The sequence below is a fragment of the Bos javanicus genome, chromosome 7, assembly GCF_032452875.1.
Source record: "Bos javanicus breed banteng chromosome 7, ARS-OSU_banteng_1.0, whole genome shotgun sequence".
Lineage (NCBI taxonomy): Eukaryota > Metazoa > Chordata > Mammalia > Artiodactyla > Bovidae > Bos > Bos javanicus.
This window is the reverse complement of record NC_083874.1, coordinates 15,887,442-15,905,188: the sequence shown is the minus strand read 5'-3', so window position 1 is coordinate 15,905,188 and position 17,747 is coordinate 15,887,442. Positions and strand designations below refer to the sequence as shown.

The following is a 17,747-nucleotide window of genomic DNA, read 5'->3' as shown; positions in this document are numbered from 1 at the left end:
GAAATCAATCTTGAACATTCATTGGAAGGACTGATGCTGAAGCTCTAGTACTTTGGCCACCTGATGCGAAGAGCCAACTCATTGGAAAAGACCCTGATGCTAGAAAAGATTGAAGGCAAAAGGAGAAGGGAGCAACAGAGGAAGAGATGGTTGGATGACATCACTGACTCAATAGACATGAGTTTGAGAAAATTCAGGGAGATAGTGGAGGACAGGGAAGCCTAGTGTGCTGCAGCCCATGGGGTCAAAAACCGTCGGATGCGACTTAGACTGAACAACAACAAACTTTAATTCATTGAAACGTAAATGTGAAAACAGGAAACATAAAGTCTTGTTTAACTTTAGTTGATTGAAATGTCAGGAAATCAACACTTGATTCTGTTATTGAACAACTGTTTTTGGGAGGGATACAAAGAACCCTACATTTTCAATGACTCATTTTGTGGAATATGCATATACTGATTGAGTATTTCTGATCAAAATTTAGCATCTAAATTGAGAAATGTTGCAAGTGTATAATACACGTGGCATTTGGGAGGCATAATGTGAAAAAAAATCTTGTAGTTTTTTTTTTTTTTTTAGTATTGCTTACATGCGGAAGTTAAATTTTTGGATATATTGGATTAAGTATATTTAATTTCAGTGTTTCTTTTTTACTTTTTTAGAGAAAATTTAAAGTTCTATCATGTTTCTATCAGATAAGGCTATTATAGACCCTACACACCCTGGTGACCTACAGCGATGAGCTGTAGCTTGCTGTCACTCTTGACCTTCCGATGAAGTAGGCAGAACAGAATAATTCTTATTGCTCTGTTTGTGTAGGTTTTAAGTCCTGGTGTCACCTCCTCCAGGAAGCCCTCCTTGACTGTCCCAGGCTTATTCAAGTAGCTTGTTTTTTTTTATGATTTCTTCTAGCCTTTGACACTGTCCTTACCTAACTGAGATATCCTCCTCAGTTATACCTTCAATTGATTTGAATAGTTAATAGCATCTACAGTCTCTGAGACCCAGGGCAGCCTGTATCCTATTCTTTTAAGCACTTCCAGTCCCTGGAACAGTGGAAACAGGTTTTCAGCCTGGTAGGCTGCAGTCCATGGGGTGGCTAAGAGTTGGACACGACTGAGCGACTTCCCTTTCGCTTTTCACTTTAATGCATTGGAAAAGGAAATGGCAACCCACTCCAATGTTCTTGCCTGGAGAGTCCCAGGGACGGGGGAACCTGGTGGGCTGCTGTCTCTGGGGTCGCACAGAGTCGGACTTAGCAGCAGATAGATGCTGCAGGAGTGAACGAAGAAAGCCGTCTTTAGCAAGTTTCCTCCGGGTTGTCACCACATGGACATTATTTCATTGTTTCCTTATTTAAGTCACATTCACCTGCTTTTCCATTAGGTATGTTTTTGAAAAAACAGAGGTGGATAGACTGTAACATAGTAATAGCATAAACTTTGCCTTTAATTGCTGGGTTGAAATCTCAGTTACCCCTTACAACTCATTCTGTGTGAATCTTGACTTGCTCATCACAAAAATGGGCATGGACCATTTTGTTTATCTACTTCCTCTGGGATTAGTTTTAGAATTCATCAAGAGAGGACTTCCCTGGTGGTAGAGTAGATAAGAATCCGCCTGCCAGTGCAGGGAATATGGGTCCGATCCCTGGTTTGGGAAGATTCCATGTGCCACAGGGCAACTGAGCTCGAGTGCCACAGTTACAGAGCCCCAGCTTTAGAGCCTCAGAGCTGCAACTACTGAGCCCGTGAGCCTAAGTCTGTGTCTGCAACAATAAAAGCCACCGCAAAGAGAAGCCTGAGCACTGCAACTAGAGAGTAGCCCCTGCTCACCGCAACTAGAAAAAGCCCGTGCATAGCAATGAAGACGGAATGTAACCAAAACTTAAATAAATAATTTAAAAAAGAGAGACAGAGAACGTGCCTGCCAGAACATGACCAAGTGCTTCACATAAGTGAGTGTGTTAGCTGTCACCAGGATTGCCCTCCTCCCCTGATCCCCCTGGTCCTTCCCTATCTGTGTGTACAGTGATGGTTAACCAGGTGCCACTTACTGAGGACCTGAAGCTTCCTTCAGTTTCCCACCCAGAGGTATTAAAAACCAGTGCAAGATCCTACATATATTGTTGGCACCACTTCTAACATCCTCTGGGTATTTTCTGTCCCCGCAGTAAATGGCTCTATTGTCTTATACTAATAGAGACACATACGGCTTTAATGAGGAGAAGGAAATGGCAACCCACTCCAGTGTCCTTGCCTGGGAAATCCCATGGACAGAGGAGCCTGGTGGGCTGCAGTCCATGGGGTAACAAAGAGTCGGACACGACTGAGCAGCTAAACCACCGCCACCACCACTATGGCTTTAAGGACTTTAACTCAAGTCACTGGAGTCATTGGAGATTAAAAAATAAAGTAATTCTTTGTTGTCCCAGGTAGTTATAGTCATTTAATTTTTAAACAACAACTTTATTGAGAGCTAATTAAATACCATACAATTCACCTATTTAAAGTTTACCATTTAGAAGTTCTTCATACATTAGTACATTCACAGAATTGGGCAACCATCACTGTGATCAATTTAGAACATTTTCATCAGTCCTCCCAAAGAAATCCCATACTCTTTATCTGTCACTCCGCATTTCCCTCTCTCGAACCCCTTGAAACCACTAATCTACTTTCTATGGATTTGCCTATTCTGGATATTTCATGTAAATGGAATCATTCCACATGTGGCCTTTTGTGACTGGCTTCCTTCACTGAGCATCATGTTTTCAGGGTTCATCCCTTTTGTAACTGGTGTCAGGGTTTCCTCCTCTGTTATTGTTGAATAATCCTCCTCTGTATTAGACATGCTACATTTCATGGGTGTGTAGTGTTGGCTTGTTTCTCCCTTGCTGGTTATCATAAATAATGATGCTATGGACATTTGTATACACATTTCTGGTTGGACCTATGTTTTCATTTTACCTAGGAATGAAGTTTCTGGGTTATATGGTAACTCTTTGCTTAATCTTTTGAGGGGTTACAAGACTATTTTCCACAACGGCAGCTGAGCCATTTTCCATTCCCACCAGTAATGTACAGGGTTTTAATTTCTCCACTTCTGTGTCAACTATTGTTATTGTCTGTCTTTTTAATTTGAGCCATCCTGGTGGGAGTGAAGTTGTATCTCACTGTGGTTTGGATTTACATTTCCCTGATGTTCAACAGCTGATTAATCTTTGAATGCATGTTCATATCTGATTTCTCCCACAACTTGGGAAGGATGGTGTTTTTGTCTCTGCACCAATTTCAGAAGTGTGTGTGCGTGTGTGTGCAGGTAACATAGAGTTACGAGGCTCAGGCTTGAGAAGCCCAGACCTGTGACCAAGTCTAAGCTGTACACTGCCGGATATAGTACAGGACACCAAATTAAATTTGAATTTAATATAAACAATGAGTAGTTTTTAAGGATAAGTATGTCCCAAACATTGCATGAGACAGACTTACCTAAAAAGTACTCCTTGCTTATCTGAAATTCAAATTTAACTGGGCGGTCTGCATTTTTTTCTAAACTTTTAATCAACTAATCTATGACTGTGCTGGGTCTTCATTACTCTTGGGCTTTTCTCCAGTTGCAGTGAGTAGGGGCTACTCTCTAGTTGCAGTTGAAGGGCTTCTCGTTGCAGTGGCTTCCCTTGTTGCAGAGCACAGGCTCTAGGCGCTCGGGCTTCAGTAGTTGCAGTTCCCGGGCTCTAGAGCACAGGCTTAATCGTTGTGGCGCATGGGGGCTTAGCTGCTCCAAAGCATGTGGGATCTTCCTGTACCAGGGATGGAACCCATGTCTCGTGCATTAGATGGCAGACTCTTTGCCACTGAGCCACCAGGGAAGCCCTGTCCTTCATTTTTATTTGCTAAATCTGGCAACCTTGAATGTTACTGGTGGGTCCTTGGCTGATTGGCTTTGCCTCTCAGAGTTTTCTCATCTGTGGGGTGCAGATGGAGCCTGTTGGAAGGGATCAAGGTACCTGTCTAGACAGACCTTTGTGTGTAGATACTGTTGATGTGACTGAAGCTGGGAGCCTCAGACAAGGCTTGCGTGGCATGAGTGTGTGGTGTTGGAACTGATATCCTAGTCCTCTAGAAGGTGTCTCCCAACCTCTGACTGAGTGAGTGTGTGTGTTTTGGCAAGGAGAGGCTGTCTGAGGGATTCACATCTGATGAATGTTAACTCCAGTATAAGGAACACAGGAGGAGGGAAAGATCTAAATAAGTATATGGAGGAAAGGAAATCAGAGGAGCCTTCCTGGAGGAGGTGGCCTCTGAACTAGATCTTGAAGGATGATGAGCTGGATTTCAAAGTAGGGAGCTAAGGTGTAAAGAACTTTGACAGCCAAAGGGACTCGAGCTACTGTATTTAGAACAGTGGCCACTTGGTGCACATGTCTATTTCCATTCATACTAACTAAAGTGAAATCAAATACTCAGCTCCTCAGTCTTATATAAGCCGCATTTCAAGTGCTTGACAACCACGAATTGGCCGGTGGCTTCCATATGACCAGCACGTATGTAGAATATCTCTATTGTTGCAGAAGTACCTTTGGACTTTGTCAGAGTAAGGCAGGGGTCACCAGACTACCACCTCAAGGGAAAACACCAGCCCACAGCCTGCTTTGATAATAAAGGTTTATTGGAACACAGCCATAGCCACTCGTGGTCTCTGGGCTGCTTTTGAGCTGTAACGACAGAGTGGAATAGTCTAAACAGAGACTGACCGCAAAGCAGAATGTATTTACTATCTGAGCCTTTATAGAAAATATTTGCCTACCCTGGTCTATGGGGATGAAAGCACAGAGCCTAGAGGTGACACTGTGATGCGTTTGGGAGACATAAACAACAAGAAAATGGCTGACATTAATTGAGCACCTACTGTGTGCCAGCCACTGCTTGGGTGTCTGCATTATTTCATTCCCTTCTCTTCATAGGTCATGTTATGGGAGGGGGGAGGTTTGGAAGGCCCTCTTGTAATTGGAGAGTCGTGGACAGGCCTGTTTTACATGGTGCCGGGGATGGAGGGGCAGAACCTTGAGAGCTGTGAGAGGGAAAGTGCAGGGTGCTGGGGAGCCATAGAGGGTGTCTGAGCAAGGGAGAGACCAACTGCAGGAGAATAGGTGTTCAGGGTGTTTGTACTGGGGAGATCAGACTCTCTGGGAAGCCCTTGACACACCTGGGTAAAAGGTGATTAGACTGTGGCTGCCTGCCAGGAGGGCGGGTTGGGAAGGAGAGTCAGGAAAATGAGAGAATTGACACAACACAGCCAGGTCTCCTTGCCTCATTTCTGATGTGGGCACCTTTATCCCCATAAATCCATTTCCTGAAGATGTTTCACATTGACTCACTGGGGATGGCTCCCCTTTCCCCTTCTGCACCTGCTGCATTACTCAACCCCCTGTAATCCCAGTGTCTCCTTTGCATCATATTTGATGTGATGGTTTTAAGGTTTCTAAACAGGTACCGCCAAAGGAATTATTACTCTTCAGGTTTTTTGCCTTTTGAGAGTAATTACTTAGGCATGGACACTTGACGGAGAAAACCACTGATGGGGGCTGGCTATAGAAGTCGTGGGGTTCAGTGCAGAATGAAATCTTGGGACCGCCTCACCCAAAAATGATTAAGGATTTCAAGATGGATGAGAGAACATTAAGCCCAGGGCAAGGCCCTTCTGAGCAGGCGTGGGACCCAGGTCACATGGCCACGTGGCTGCCCTGCCACTCATTCTTATAAACCATCCATGGGATGTTTGCTCACTTGTCTTGCTCTCTGCTTGTTTGCACTTCCAGTGTGCCCCGGTATGGATATCCGGAATAATCTCACCCGGCTGCATGAGCTGGCCAACTGCTCAGTCATCGAAGGACATTTGCAGATTCTGTTGATGTTCAAAACGAGACCTGAGGACTTCCGAGACCTCAGTTTCCCCAAACTCATTATGATCACTGATTACTTGCTGCTCTTCCGGGTCTATGGGCTGGAGAGCCTGAAGGACTTGTTCCCCAACCTCACGGTTATCCGAGGCTCACGCCTCTTCTTTAATTATGCGCTGGTCATCTTTGAGATGGTTCACCTGAAGGAGCTTGGCCTCTACAACCTGATGAACATCACCCGGGGGTCTGTCCGCATTGAGAAGAACAATGAACTCTGCTACCTGGCCACCATCGACTGGTCTCGCATCCTGGATTCCGTGGAGGATAATTATATCGTGCTGAACAAAGACGACAATGAGGAGTGTGGGGACATTTGTCCAGGCACCGCCAAGGGCAAGACCAACTGCCCTGCCACTGTCATCAACGGGCAATTTGTGGAGCGGTGCTGGACACACAGCCACTGCCAGAAAGGTATGTCAGAGTTCTCTGGATTCTATACCATTTCTTGTGACTTGATTCATTAAAAAGATGCTGGAGGTGTTCACTAGCTCAGGTGGTGACAAACCTTGTTTTGCAAAGGCTCAGACAATAAATAAACTTTAAACTTTGCAGCCTATACAGTCTCTATTGCAACTACTTAACCCTGCTATTGGACCGAGGAAGCAGCCACCTGGCAACAATGGGCAATACATATACAGGCATGGCTGTGTTTCAATAAAACTTTATTTACAAAACCAAGCGGAGGGCCGGATTTTGCCAACACCTGAGCTAGCTGGTTGAATGTTCCTCTTGTTTGAGAGAGCAGATGAGTATGGATTTTGCTGTCGAAGAAAGGAAATCTATTTCTTGTCTGATTTAAGATTGCTCATGGTAGGCATTTGGAAAAAGGAACGTGTAAAGAATAAAAACAAAGCGGCCATCCTTATTCCACGATTACTGGGGGTATTTCCCGCTAGTGGCTCTGTTGTGTCTGGATTTACTTAACTTTTCCTGTCATTGGGTATTTAAATTATTTCTAGTTTTCACAAAGAGGGTTGAACATTTTGGTATGGAAGCTTTATTGAGCATTTTTTTTTTTTTTCTCCTTCAGATTTTGGTTTTCCAGAAGTTAAATTTCTGGGTCAAAGTTTCTTGATATTGATTGCCAAATAGCTTTCCGGAAATGTTGTACCAACGGGCACTCCTCCTAGCACTGGCTGAGAGGGAACACCTTGGCTAGCTTGGAGTGTTGTTTGAAAAATCTTTCATAATTTACTGGAGGGAGGAGCTGGTGTGTTGTCATTGTTTCTATTTGCATTTCTTTGATTGCTATCAGGGTTGAACCTTTTAAAACATGTTTATTTATCATTTAGGTTTTTTCTTCCTGTTCATATCCTTTGTCCATTTATCTTTCAGTGCCTTAGTGGTTTTTGAAATATTAATCTGCGTGTGGTTTTCATAGCAAAGACTGTTAACTTTTTGCCAATTACATTTTCAGATGTTTTTGTTCCGTGATGAAAATACTCTGGTTGTCCGTTGCCAGAGAAGCTTAAAATGTTTATGGAGTTCAGACCTGAATTTTTGCATGCATCTCATATTATTTTATGCTTAGAAAGTCCCTTTCTATCCATAAAATGAAAGTTTTTTTTCCTCCAAGTTTTCTATCTTAACTTTAATTATTATCATTAAAAAAATTTCAAGGGTATCCATTTTCCCCCAAATAATTAGGTGAGGGCTCAAGGCCATTTATTGCAGAAATTTACCCCTTCATCATTGATTTGGGGGTCTGTTTCTGAGTTTCTATAAATATGTCTGCCTTTCCACGTGCTGAAGTTATTACCGTTCTAATCCATGTAGTTTTATAATGTTTTAATATCCAAGAAGGCTAGTTCCCAACACAAACTTGTTAGTTGTTTATTGTTTTATTGACTCTTTCACATGCTGTGAAATTCCCTGGGAAGAATTAGCAAATATGAGATGGAGACAGAGAAAGTGAGTGGGTGGCTTAACGATTGTATCACAAAAGATAAGGGAAGGGAAAAAAGAGGGTTTTCTCATCTGAGCCCAAAGCTATGGAGAAGCCACATAGCTATGGAGAAGTCAGTCCTGAGTAGAATCCATAGACTCAGCAGGGAGGGCTCCTTCAAGTTCCAGGAAGGAATCATCATGCATGGAGATGTTGAATGGGAGAAAACAGGAGGTGAGAGAGCGGATACCTCTTTTTTGAGAGTTTGGCCAGTGAGGGGAGGGAGAATCTGGTGGTTTGTGGATGGACAAGGGAACAATGGTTGTTATGTTGTGGAAGAATCTTGAGAACGTCGGTAGGTCAGGGACACAGAGAAGCCAAGCTATGATCAAGAAGAAAGATCAAAACTGGGGCAAAGTCTTGGCAAAAGTAGAGGACCACCCATGGGTTTGGAATTTCATAGAACGGGGAGATTTCTGAGGTGGCGAGATTTCTGAGGTGGCGGTGGGGGTGAATAATCTGGGTGGGAGTGAATATGCTGATGAATTCGGAGGTAAGGGGGTTACCTTCTTTGATGGTGAGGGGAGGAGAGGCTGTGTAGGCCCTACCATGTTACAAGGACACACAGCTGCAATGGGAATCCTGTTATCCTTATTTTAGAGACCAGAGAGGTTTTTAACCTGCCTAAGGCCACACAGCTAATAAAAGATGGCTGGAGTTTGCACCACATCTGAGATACAAAAATAGCATCTCTGTGTGTGTTTTGGGGGGGCAGGGGTGCCTGCTCTGTTTAGAGGTGGGGAGCTTACTAGTAGCTGGGGCATTGGGAGAAAACAGTGAACACTTTTATCCCAATGCTCCGTTCTCCAAAATCAGTTTCTTATTTTTGCTCCATACTCACACGTCTTGAGATATAATTTAAGACATTCCTCTGTGGATTTATTTCTGTACCTATTTTAGTCAAAATATCCAGGATGGTATTATCTGCAAAAATGTCCGTGATGTTTTGAGTAGGTTTTGTTTTTAATCTTGTGCTTTGGAGAACAAGGCTTGTTTTCCTACACTGGGGGTTTCATCACCAGAGAAGGCGTGGCTTTGCATATAAGGTTGCAGCTGAGAAGTTGAGACCTGTGCCAGATACTGGTTCCTGGCATATAGAATCAGTGTTTGCTCCTGGTTCATAATCCTGTGGTGGGGCCCTCTGTTAGTCACTAAGTTGTGTCTGACTCTTTGCAGCCTCATGGGCTGCAGTATGCCACCCTTCCCTGTCCTCCACTATCTCCCAGAGTTTGCTCAAATCCAGTCAGTGATGCCATCCAGCCGTCTCATCCTCTGTCACCCCTTTCTCTTGCCCTCAATCTTTCCCAGCATCAGGGTCTTTTCCAATGAGTTGGCTCTTCACATAAGGTAGCCAAAGTATTGGAGCTTCAGCTTCAGCGTCAGTACTTCCAATGAATATTCAGGGTTGATTTCCATGAGGATTGACTGGTTTGATCTCCTTGCTGTCCAAGGGACTCTGAAGAGTCTTCTCCAGCACCACAGTCTGAAAGCATCAGTTCTTTTGGCGCCAGGACATTGTCCTCTCCTGGTCACAGATGATAAGAAATGATTGTTTATTTGAAGCTACACTCTTGTCTATCCAGTACAACTCAGCTCTGGCTTTTTGCCCCTTCAATTTCTTTGATTGTGGTAAAATATATATAACATAATGTTTACCATCTTAACTGTTTAAAATGCACAGCTCAGTGACACTAAGTACAGTCAATTGTTGTGCAACCATCCCTACCATCCATCTCCAGAACTTTTGCATCTTGCCAAACTGGAACTCTGTCCTCATTAAACACTCACTCCCCCTCCCCTCCCCCAGCGCCCTGCCCCTACCATCTACTCTCTGTCTCTGTGGATTTGACTTCTCTAGGGATCTCATATAAGTGGAATCATACAGTATTTGTCTCTTTTTTCACTTTTATTTTTATGTCTGGCTTACTTCATTGAATATAATGTTCTTGAGATCATCCATGTTGTAGCAGGTGTCAGAATTTCCTTATTTTTTAGGGCTGAATAATATGCCATTGTATGAATGGACCACATTTTGTTTATCCATTTATCAATGGACATTTGGGTCATTTCCTCCTTTTGGCTACTGTGAACAATGCTGCTATGAACATGGGCATACTTCTCTGGCTTTTAAAATGCTTATGTTACTTAGTTGCTGTGGCTTTAGAAGGCTTACCCAACACTGTGTGGGATTTTCCAAGGTAAAACAGACTGACATGAATCTGTAGAAGATACTCCTCCCACCCTGTCTTAGGCAACAGATACAAACCTGTGAAAAGTACCATCAAGTCCTCAATTTCCCTGGAGTCCTCTCCAGCACCTCGTTGAGCCTCTTTCTAGCATGATTGCCAGGTTCTGGAAATCTCCAAGATCTGTCAGCAGACCAGAAATCTAGAGAAAAGGACGGATTGCATCCTTTTCAGAGAGTCCTCCATAAAGATCATTACTCCAGATCAGATGTGTAATTCAAAAACAAAGAGTTTAAGGTTTAGTTTTCTACTAAGGATCTGGAGTGTAGATATCTATGTTGCAATAATGACCCACCCATGTGCATGGACAATCAATTAAGCAGAGTGAATCATTATTTGTTCTTCTTTTTAACATTAATTCACACCCATAATTATTAGAAAACAGGATATGAAGAGTGTTAGGATAATTGCATCTGTGAAAGCTAGAAAGAACCAGAAACTTTCAGGGATAGGAAAAAAATATACTTTTGGATAGCAAATTAACCTATCTCAAGACATAACGAGGGGGAAATTTTCTGATGGAGTTTTGAAATATCATAGGTACCACACTGATAAAAAGAAAATCCCTGGAAAATCAGATTTGCAATTTATGAAGAATGGATAGCTAATTTCATAATGATTTTATGTATATATTCAAGTAGAACTAGAAAAAAACCCAAGAATTTGTAAAATACATTTTTAACTCAAAAGACAGACCAGACCAGACAGACAGACCACTGGGATGAAGGTGTTGGGTTGTCCTCTGGACCCAGTTTAAACATTCTCTACAATGGCCCCTTTCCTACCTGGTCCCCAAACAATGATGATTTGGGCAAAGAGAGAAAAGAAGGTTCTCAATGGTTAAAGTAAATTAAAAGGATAATCACTCTGGCGTGTGTCTTGAGCTGCTTCCTCTCCATCACTCTGTCTACATATTTGGGGTGGAGATGCAAACGGAGGTCAAATACAAGGAACTCTGAATGAGCGGAGTGGATAGGGGTCTATGTAAGCTGGGTCACAAGCTGTGTTTATTGAGAACCTACTGTGTGCCAGGTCGTGCCGTCCTTGGGGACACAGAAGTGACCAGCTCCTGTCTCCTTAGAGAGGCTCTTCTGGTAGCAAATGCAGACATTGAACATGTGACTGAATGCACTTGTGGGATGAGTGGCAAGAGGGAGGGTCTGTGGGTGAAAGCATGGGGTGAAGCTCTAGTCTTCCAGGTCAGAAAATCGCTCCCTGCCCCAGACATGGATGGGTCATTAAGACCCCGAAAGTCAGACTTCCCTGGTTATCTAGTGGTCAAGAATCTGCCTGCCAATGCAGGAGACCACGGGTTCGATTCCTGGTCCGGGAAGATCCCACCTGGCGAGGAGCAACTTAGCCTGTGCGCCGCGACTACTGAGTCCTCGATCTAGAGCCTGTGCTCTGCAACAAAAGAAGCCGCTGCAGCGAGAAGCCCGTGAGGCACAGCTAGAGAATAGCCCCCGCCTGCCGCAACTAGAGAAAGCCTGGACATGCGATGAAGACCCAGTGCAGCCAAAAATAAATAAATAAATAAAATTATTTTTAAAAAGGAAATGGTTACCACCTAGAAGATGAATAAAAAGGGTTTTAAAAAAAAGACCTCAAAGATGGGCCGTGCTGGACCCATTTGCAAACAGTTACAGAAATTGTTCAGAGTCCTGTCCTGCTGTTCACGGTACATGAGCTGGACTAAACCTGTGCTTCCCCATCTGAAGAGTTTGAATAATTGTGGCACCTGCTTGTCAGGGTTGCAGTTTGGGGGGTTAAATGAAATGATACCTAGGGGTACACTTATCCCAGCACCTGGCATTTGGTGAATATTCTGGAAGCTTCTCCTAGATGCCATGAGTTCACCAGCCTCTCTGGGCAGACCAGCCCCTGGGTGAGTGTCTGCCAAAGCTTGGCTCCATTTCTGATTTTGGTCTTGAGGCAGACAGATGAAAACCCACCATGAGAACTGGGTGCTTGGACCTACAGCCCCAGAGGGAAAATACCTTTCTTTACTTGGTGCCTCAGCTTTGGGCTTTTGGAGACTAGACACCACAGGACTTGCTTGACCAGCTGCTCTAGCCAAACCCACTGGTATTCCTTTTTCCCCTGGGAGGCCACACCAGCTACTTGCTGCCAGTCAGAGGAGAGGATGAGTCTGGGGCATGCTGGGTACCAGGAAACTGGCTGGCAACATAGAGACATCGGTAAGAAAGCAGGAAGGAGCAGGAGGCAGAGGGAGGTGAGTCTCTCCGAGTTTGCATTTCCATCTGTGTTTCAGAGGGCTTCCCAGGTGGCGCTAGTGATAAAGAACCCACGTGCTGATGCAGGAGATGCAAGAGACGCAGGTTCCATCCCTGGGTTGGGAAGATCCCTTGGAGGAGGGCATGGCAACCCACTCCAGTATTCCTGCCTGGAGAATCCCATGGACAGAGGAGCCTGGCGGGCTACAGTCCATGGGGTCGCACAGAGTCGTACGCTACTGAAGTGACATAGTATGCATGCTGTGTTTCAGATTCTCGGAAGGTTAAGGTGCTCTGTTGATATTAAACACTGCATTTTTAAACGCACACACAGTCACTCTTGAAGGGTTTGCTTTGAGGCAGAGGTCTGAACTTCAGGTTGAAGCTTTTCCCCACTTTTTCCGTTTTCAGACTTTGCCTCTACTATTGTGATAATCAGAGGTTTCTTAGTGAATTATTTTGTGCCAGATACTAAGTTGCTTTGCTTATGATACAGCAGCAAGCTCTTCCAACGATTTCTCCCTACAGATGAGGTCCTGGGAGCCCCAGGAGGTAAAACTACTTGTCCAGGGTCACATCACTCATAAGTAGTAGAGATGGGCTTTGATCCCCAAAGCCAGGTATTCTGGCTCCGAATCTGAGCTTCTAACCACTGGGCTTCTCTGTGCTCATTGTGGAAAGTTGGGGGAACTGCAGAGAACAAAGAAATCTGGGGTGGGAGACGCCCTAGAATTGGCCCTGCCAACATTCTGGCTGCCTTTTCCTATTGCCCTTCCCATCTCATCTCATCGTCTTAATTTTTTCAAATTAATTTTTAATGGAGCATATTCAATTCACAATGTTGTATTGGTTTCTGCTGTATAACAGAGTGCATCAGTTATACATATATATATTCATTCTTTTGTAGGTTCTAGTCCCCTTTAGGTCATTACAGAGTATTGATTAGAATTCCTTGTGCTATACAATAGATTCTTTTTAGTTATCTATTTTTTATATAATAATGTGTACATGTTAATCCCAGTCTCCCAATTTATCCCTCTCTTGCTTTCCCCTTTGGTAATCATCAGTTTGTTTTCTCTATCCATGACTCTTTCTGTTTTGTAAATAGATTCCTTTGTACCATTTTTTTAGATGTCACATATAAGCAATATCATATAATATTTGTCTGACATTTCACTCAGTATGATAATCTCTAGGTCCATCCATGTTGCTGTAAATGGTATTATTACATTCTTTTTTATGGCTGAGTAATATTCCATTGTAGATAAGTTACCACATTATCCATTTCTTGTTGATTAACATGTAGTTTGCTTCCATGTCTTGGCTATTGTAAGCAGTGCTGCTATAAACATTTGCGGACATGTATCTTTTTGATTTATGATTTTCTCTGAGTATATGCCCAGGAGTGGAATTCCTAGATCATATGGTAGCTCTATTTTTAGTATTTAAAGAAATCTTCATACTATTCTCCATTGTGTGGGCTCATGCTCAGTTGCTTTAGTCATGTCTGACTCTTTGTGACCCTATGAACTGTAGCATGCCAGGCTCCTCTGTCTATGGCATTCTCCAAGCAAGAATACTGGAATGGGAAGCTATACCCTTCTCCAGGGGATCTTCCCGACACAGGGATTGAATCCGGGTCTCTAGCATTGCAGATTCTTTACCATCTGAGCCACACAGGGACTGTAGTGGCTGCCAGTTGACATTCCCACCAACAGTATAGGAAGGTTCCCTTTCCTCCATGCCCTCCTTGGCATTAATTGGTTTATAGAGTTTTTGATGATGGCCATTCTGACTGATGTGAGGTAGTACCTCATTGTAGTTTTGATTTGCATTTTGAGGATCTTTTCATGTGCCTCCTGGCCATTTGTATGTCTCTTTTCATCCCATCTTAAGTTAGCTGTCTCCTCCATCAGACTGAGTTCTCCTGAATACAAGGACCGTGGCATTTATATTTGTGTCCTCAGGACCAGTCATGTAGATAAACAATGACATCTTTGACCATTTATTACTAGCTAATGCTTATTGAGCATTTACAATGCACTAAGCTCTGTGCTAAGAATGTGACAAGCTCTGACTCATGGAATCCTTATGGTAGCCTATGAGAAGATGTTATTCCCATTTTGCAGAAAGGGACATTCAAGCTTGGATAGTAATTAAGAAACTTATTCTAGGAGACTTTGTTGGGAAATGGTTTGATCTCAGACTGGTATAAAACCATTGACTAGTCAGCAAACTACAACCCATGAGCCAAATTCAGTTCTCCAGCATTTTTGTGTGGCCCATGAGCTAAGAATGTTTTTTTTCTACTTTAAAAAGATTGAGGGTACAGACATAGAAAACAGACTTGTGGTTGCCAAGGCCGGGTGAGGGAGTGATCGATTGGGAGTTCGGGATTAGCAGATGCAAACTCATAAACAGGATGGATAAACAACAGGGTCCTATTGCACAGCACAGGGAACCATATTCAATATCCTGTGATAAACCAGAAAGGAAAAGAATATAAAAAAGAATGTATATGTAAACAGGTTGCTGTACAGCAGAAAGTAACACAGCATTGTAAATCAACTATACTTCAATAAAATAAATTTTAAAAATACAGAGATTGAGGGGAAAATCTAAAGAGTAGTATTTTGTGAGAGGTGAAAGTTATCTGCAATTAACATTTCAGTGTCCCTAAATCAAGTTTCATTGGAATACAGTCATGCTTGGTCATTTATTCATTTATGTCTTGCCTGTGGCTGCTGTATGGACCAAAATTGTATGGCTCTTTAAAGAAAAAAAAAAGTAACATCATCTGTTCTTGGCTGTGCCCCTTATAAAAATGAGGAGGACCTTTCCAGATAGATGCTTGTTTTCAGTGGAAGTTGGGACATCTTAGCATTAGGCCAAAGCAGTCCCTCTGTTCCTTGCTGGCACTGACATGAGAGGGCTGGAAAGAATGGAATATCATCCTTGCCCCTCAGGAGCTCTCAATGTGGCTGGGGAGTTAAAAGGCAGGAGCCAATTAACCATTCAAGGTAGGCCAGTGAGCAGGAGATGTCACAAGGCAAGAGAGACTCCCCCCTTCCCCCACTAAGTGAGTCATCAGACCAGTGATTCTAGACATGTTTGGTGCTAGGGCACCTGAAATCGTGATGTTCTCTAGATAACACTTCAGAATGTTGATAAATTAAATTCCTTTGTGGTTATGCCATTGCAGTCCATGCAGAAAACAGAAAAGTCTAATATGTACAGGATCTTGATAATAATAATTAGAAAAAAGGCAACAGATTATGTAGTACAGAGGCCCATTGGAGTGTTTCATTTGTATTTATTCTTTTTTGTTTTAAAATCTAGGAGAGAATTAAAAGCACTATACTGAAAAAGTTTTGTGGTCTTCGTAATTTCTTTATCACTGAGATAATCAGAATTTTTTAAGTAAACTCTTAATTTTGGAAATGATTGGGTTTTTGTATAACAGGGGAGAACAAGCGTCCTAGGGAATATGGACTTCCTTGGTGATCCAGTGGTTAAGAATCCACCTGCCAATGCAGGGGACATGGGTTTGATTCCTGGTCCAGGAAGATTCCATGTGCAACTAAGCCCAAATGCCACAACTACGAAAGCCCCCATACCCTAGAGGCCACGCTCTGCAACAAGAAAAGCCATTTCAGTGAGAGATCTGTGCACCGCAATGAAGAGTAGCCCCCACTCACCACAACTAGAGAAAGCCCATGTGCAGCAACAAAGACCCAGTGAAGCCAAAGATAAAATGCATAAGTAAATAACATTGCATATATATATATATATAAAGAGTTCTAGAGAGTTTGTTTTTGAGCCTCCCCTTCCTTCGCTAGTATTGGTGATGACTTGCCATGGCATCCATGGAAGGAGAGAGATTATCCCAGGTTGGAGTGGTTGGAAAGGTGTAATTTGGTTTGTGTGGCACATGATGCTTGGAGGGTAAGAGGGAAGGGTGTTTCAGATGGATGGAAAGGCAATGACAAAAGCACAGAGGTCTTCAGGGCGAGGGTAAGGAGGCTGCTTATACTGTGAAGAGAGGCTTGTGCAATCGTGTGCTCTGAGTGCTAGAAGTTTTCCTGCAGGTATGGTGGAGAGATCACAGAGGTTACACTTGGGGCTACAATCAGGATGGGTTGTTTTTCACTGATATTGAGTAGACAGCTGTGCTGAGCTAGGCTTGCTGCTGGGACCCCACAGTCCTTGCTGAGTCTGGGAGAAAGTCAAAGAAATAACAATAAGGAGATAAGATAAGTAGGCAGAAAGTGTTTCTGTAGGCTTGAAGCCCTGAAGAAAGGTCAACCAGTTGACTGCATAGTCACCTGGCATCTTGGGGACAGTACAGTCTGAAAACTTATTAATGAAGATATAGGCCTACAGTTCTCACAAGTTCTTGCCTTCCTGGAGTGGGGCTTAGGGGTATTCATTCAACTATCTTTTCTCTTAGAGAAATAAATTGATCCAGTCCTTTAGAAAAAGGTAGGGTAGAGTTAAATACATAATTATGGAAAGGTGGCTGACTGTCTGGTAACATGGTAACTGGTCTGATGAGTTTTTCTTTTTCTCCCACCTCCTTGATGAAATTTGTTGACCAGTTATTTCCCATCCTGTCCCCATACCTGTTTTCAGAATTAAAATCTCTTCTTTGTAGCTGAACACCTGAAATGCCCCACGGCTGTCCTGGGGACCTCAGCTCTGGTCAGGCTGGGAGCCCAGGTACTCCCTGTGGTCAGTACTTCTCTCTCTACACACCTGTGCCTCATAGAATGTTCCCTTTCCTGGTAAAAAAGAACTGATGTGGGTGGTGGGGTTTCAAAATTGTGTCCTTTATCTCCTCTTCCTTCTTCCTCTCTCTCCTCTGCCTCTCCTCCCCATTCTCCCCCTCAACCTCAGCTCTCCCATCTCTTCATCTACCCCCAACCCAGTCCCCCACCTCCCCTTCTCCCTCTTCCTCTCTTTGTCTTGGGCTTAGAGTCTTTGCTTGGAGTAGGAAATGGTAACCCACTCCAGTATTCTTGCCTGGAAAATCCCATGGATAGAGGAGTCTGGCAGGCTACAGTCCACAGGGTCACCAAGGGTTGGACACAACTGAGGGACTGAGCATAGAGTCTTTTGCTAGCTCAAACTAAATGCCTGCCCACACTAGAGATCAAAGTCAAGAGTAGGAAACAAATGGGGCTTCCCAGCTGCCTCAGTGGTAAAGAATCTGCCTACCAATGTAGGAGGAGATTCGATGCAGGTTCGATCCCTGGGCCAGGAAGATCCCTTGGAGAAGGAAAGGGCAACCCACTCCAGTGTTCTTGCCTGGGAAATCTCATGGACAGAGGAGCCTGGCATGATGCAGTTCATGGGGC

At 43.5% G+C, this 17,747-nt stretch overlaps 1 protein-coding gene across 4 annotated transcripts in view; it reads left to right on the top strand.

Annotated features, from left to right (window-relative positions):
• INSR (insulin receptor) overlaps nucleotides 1-17,747 on the top strand; it is a 145,750-nt gene that overhangs the window by 13,705 nt on the left and 114,298 nt on the right. For all 4 annotated transcript variants that reach the window (XM_061422265.1, XM_061422267.1, XM_061422266.1 and 1 more), the window contains exon 2: nucleotides 5,825-6,376. In XM_061422265.1, the coding sequence (XP_061278249.1) occupies nucleotides 5,825-6,376 (552 nt within the window). The remainder of the gene's footprint in view (nucleotides 1-5,824; nucleotides 6,377-17,747) is intronic.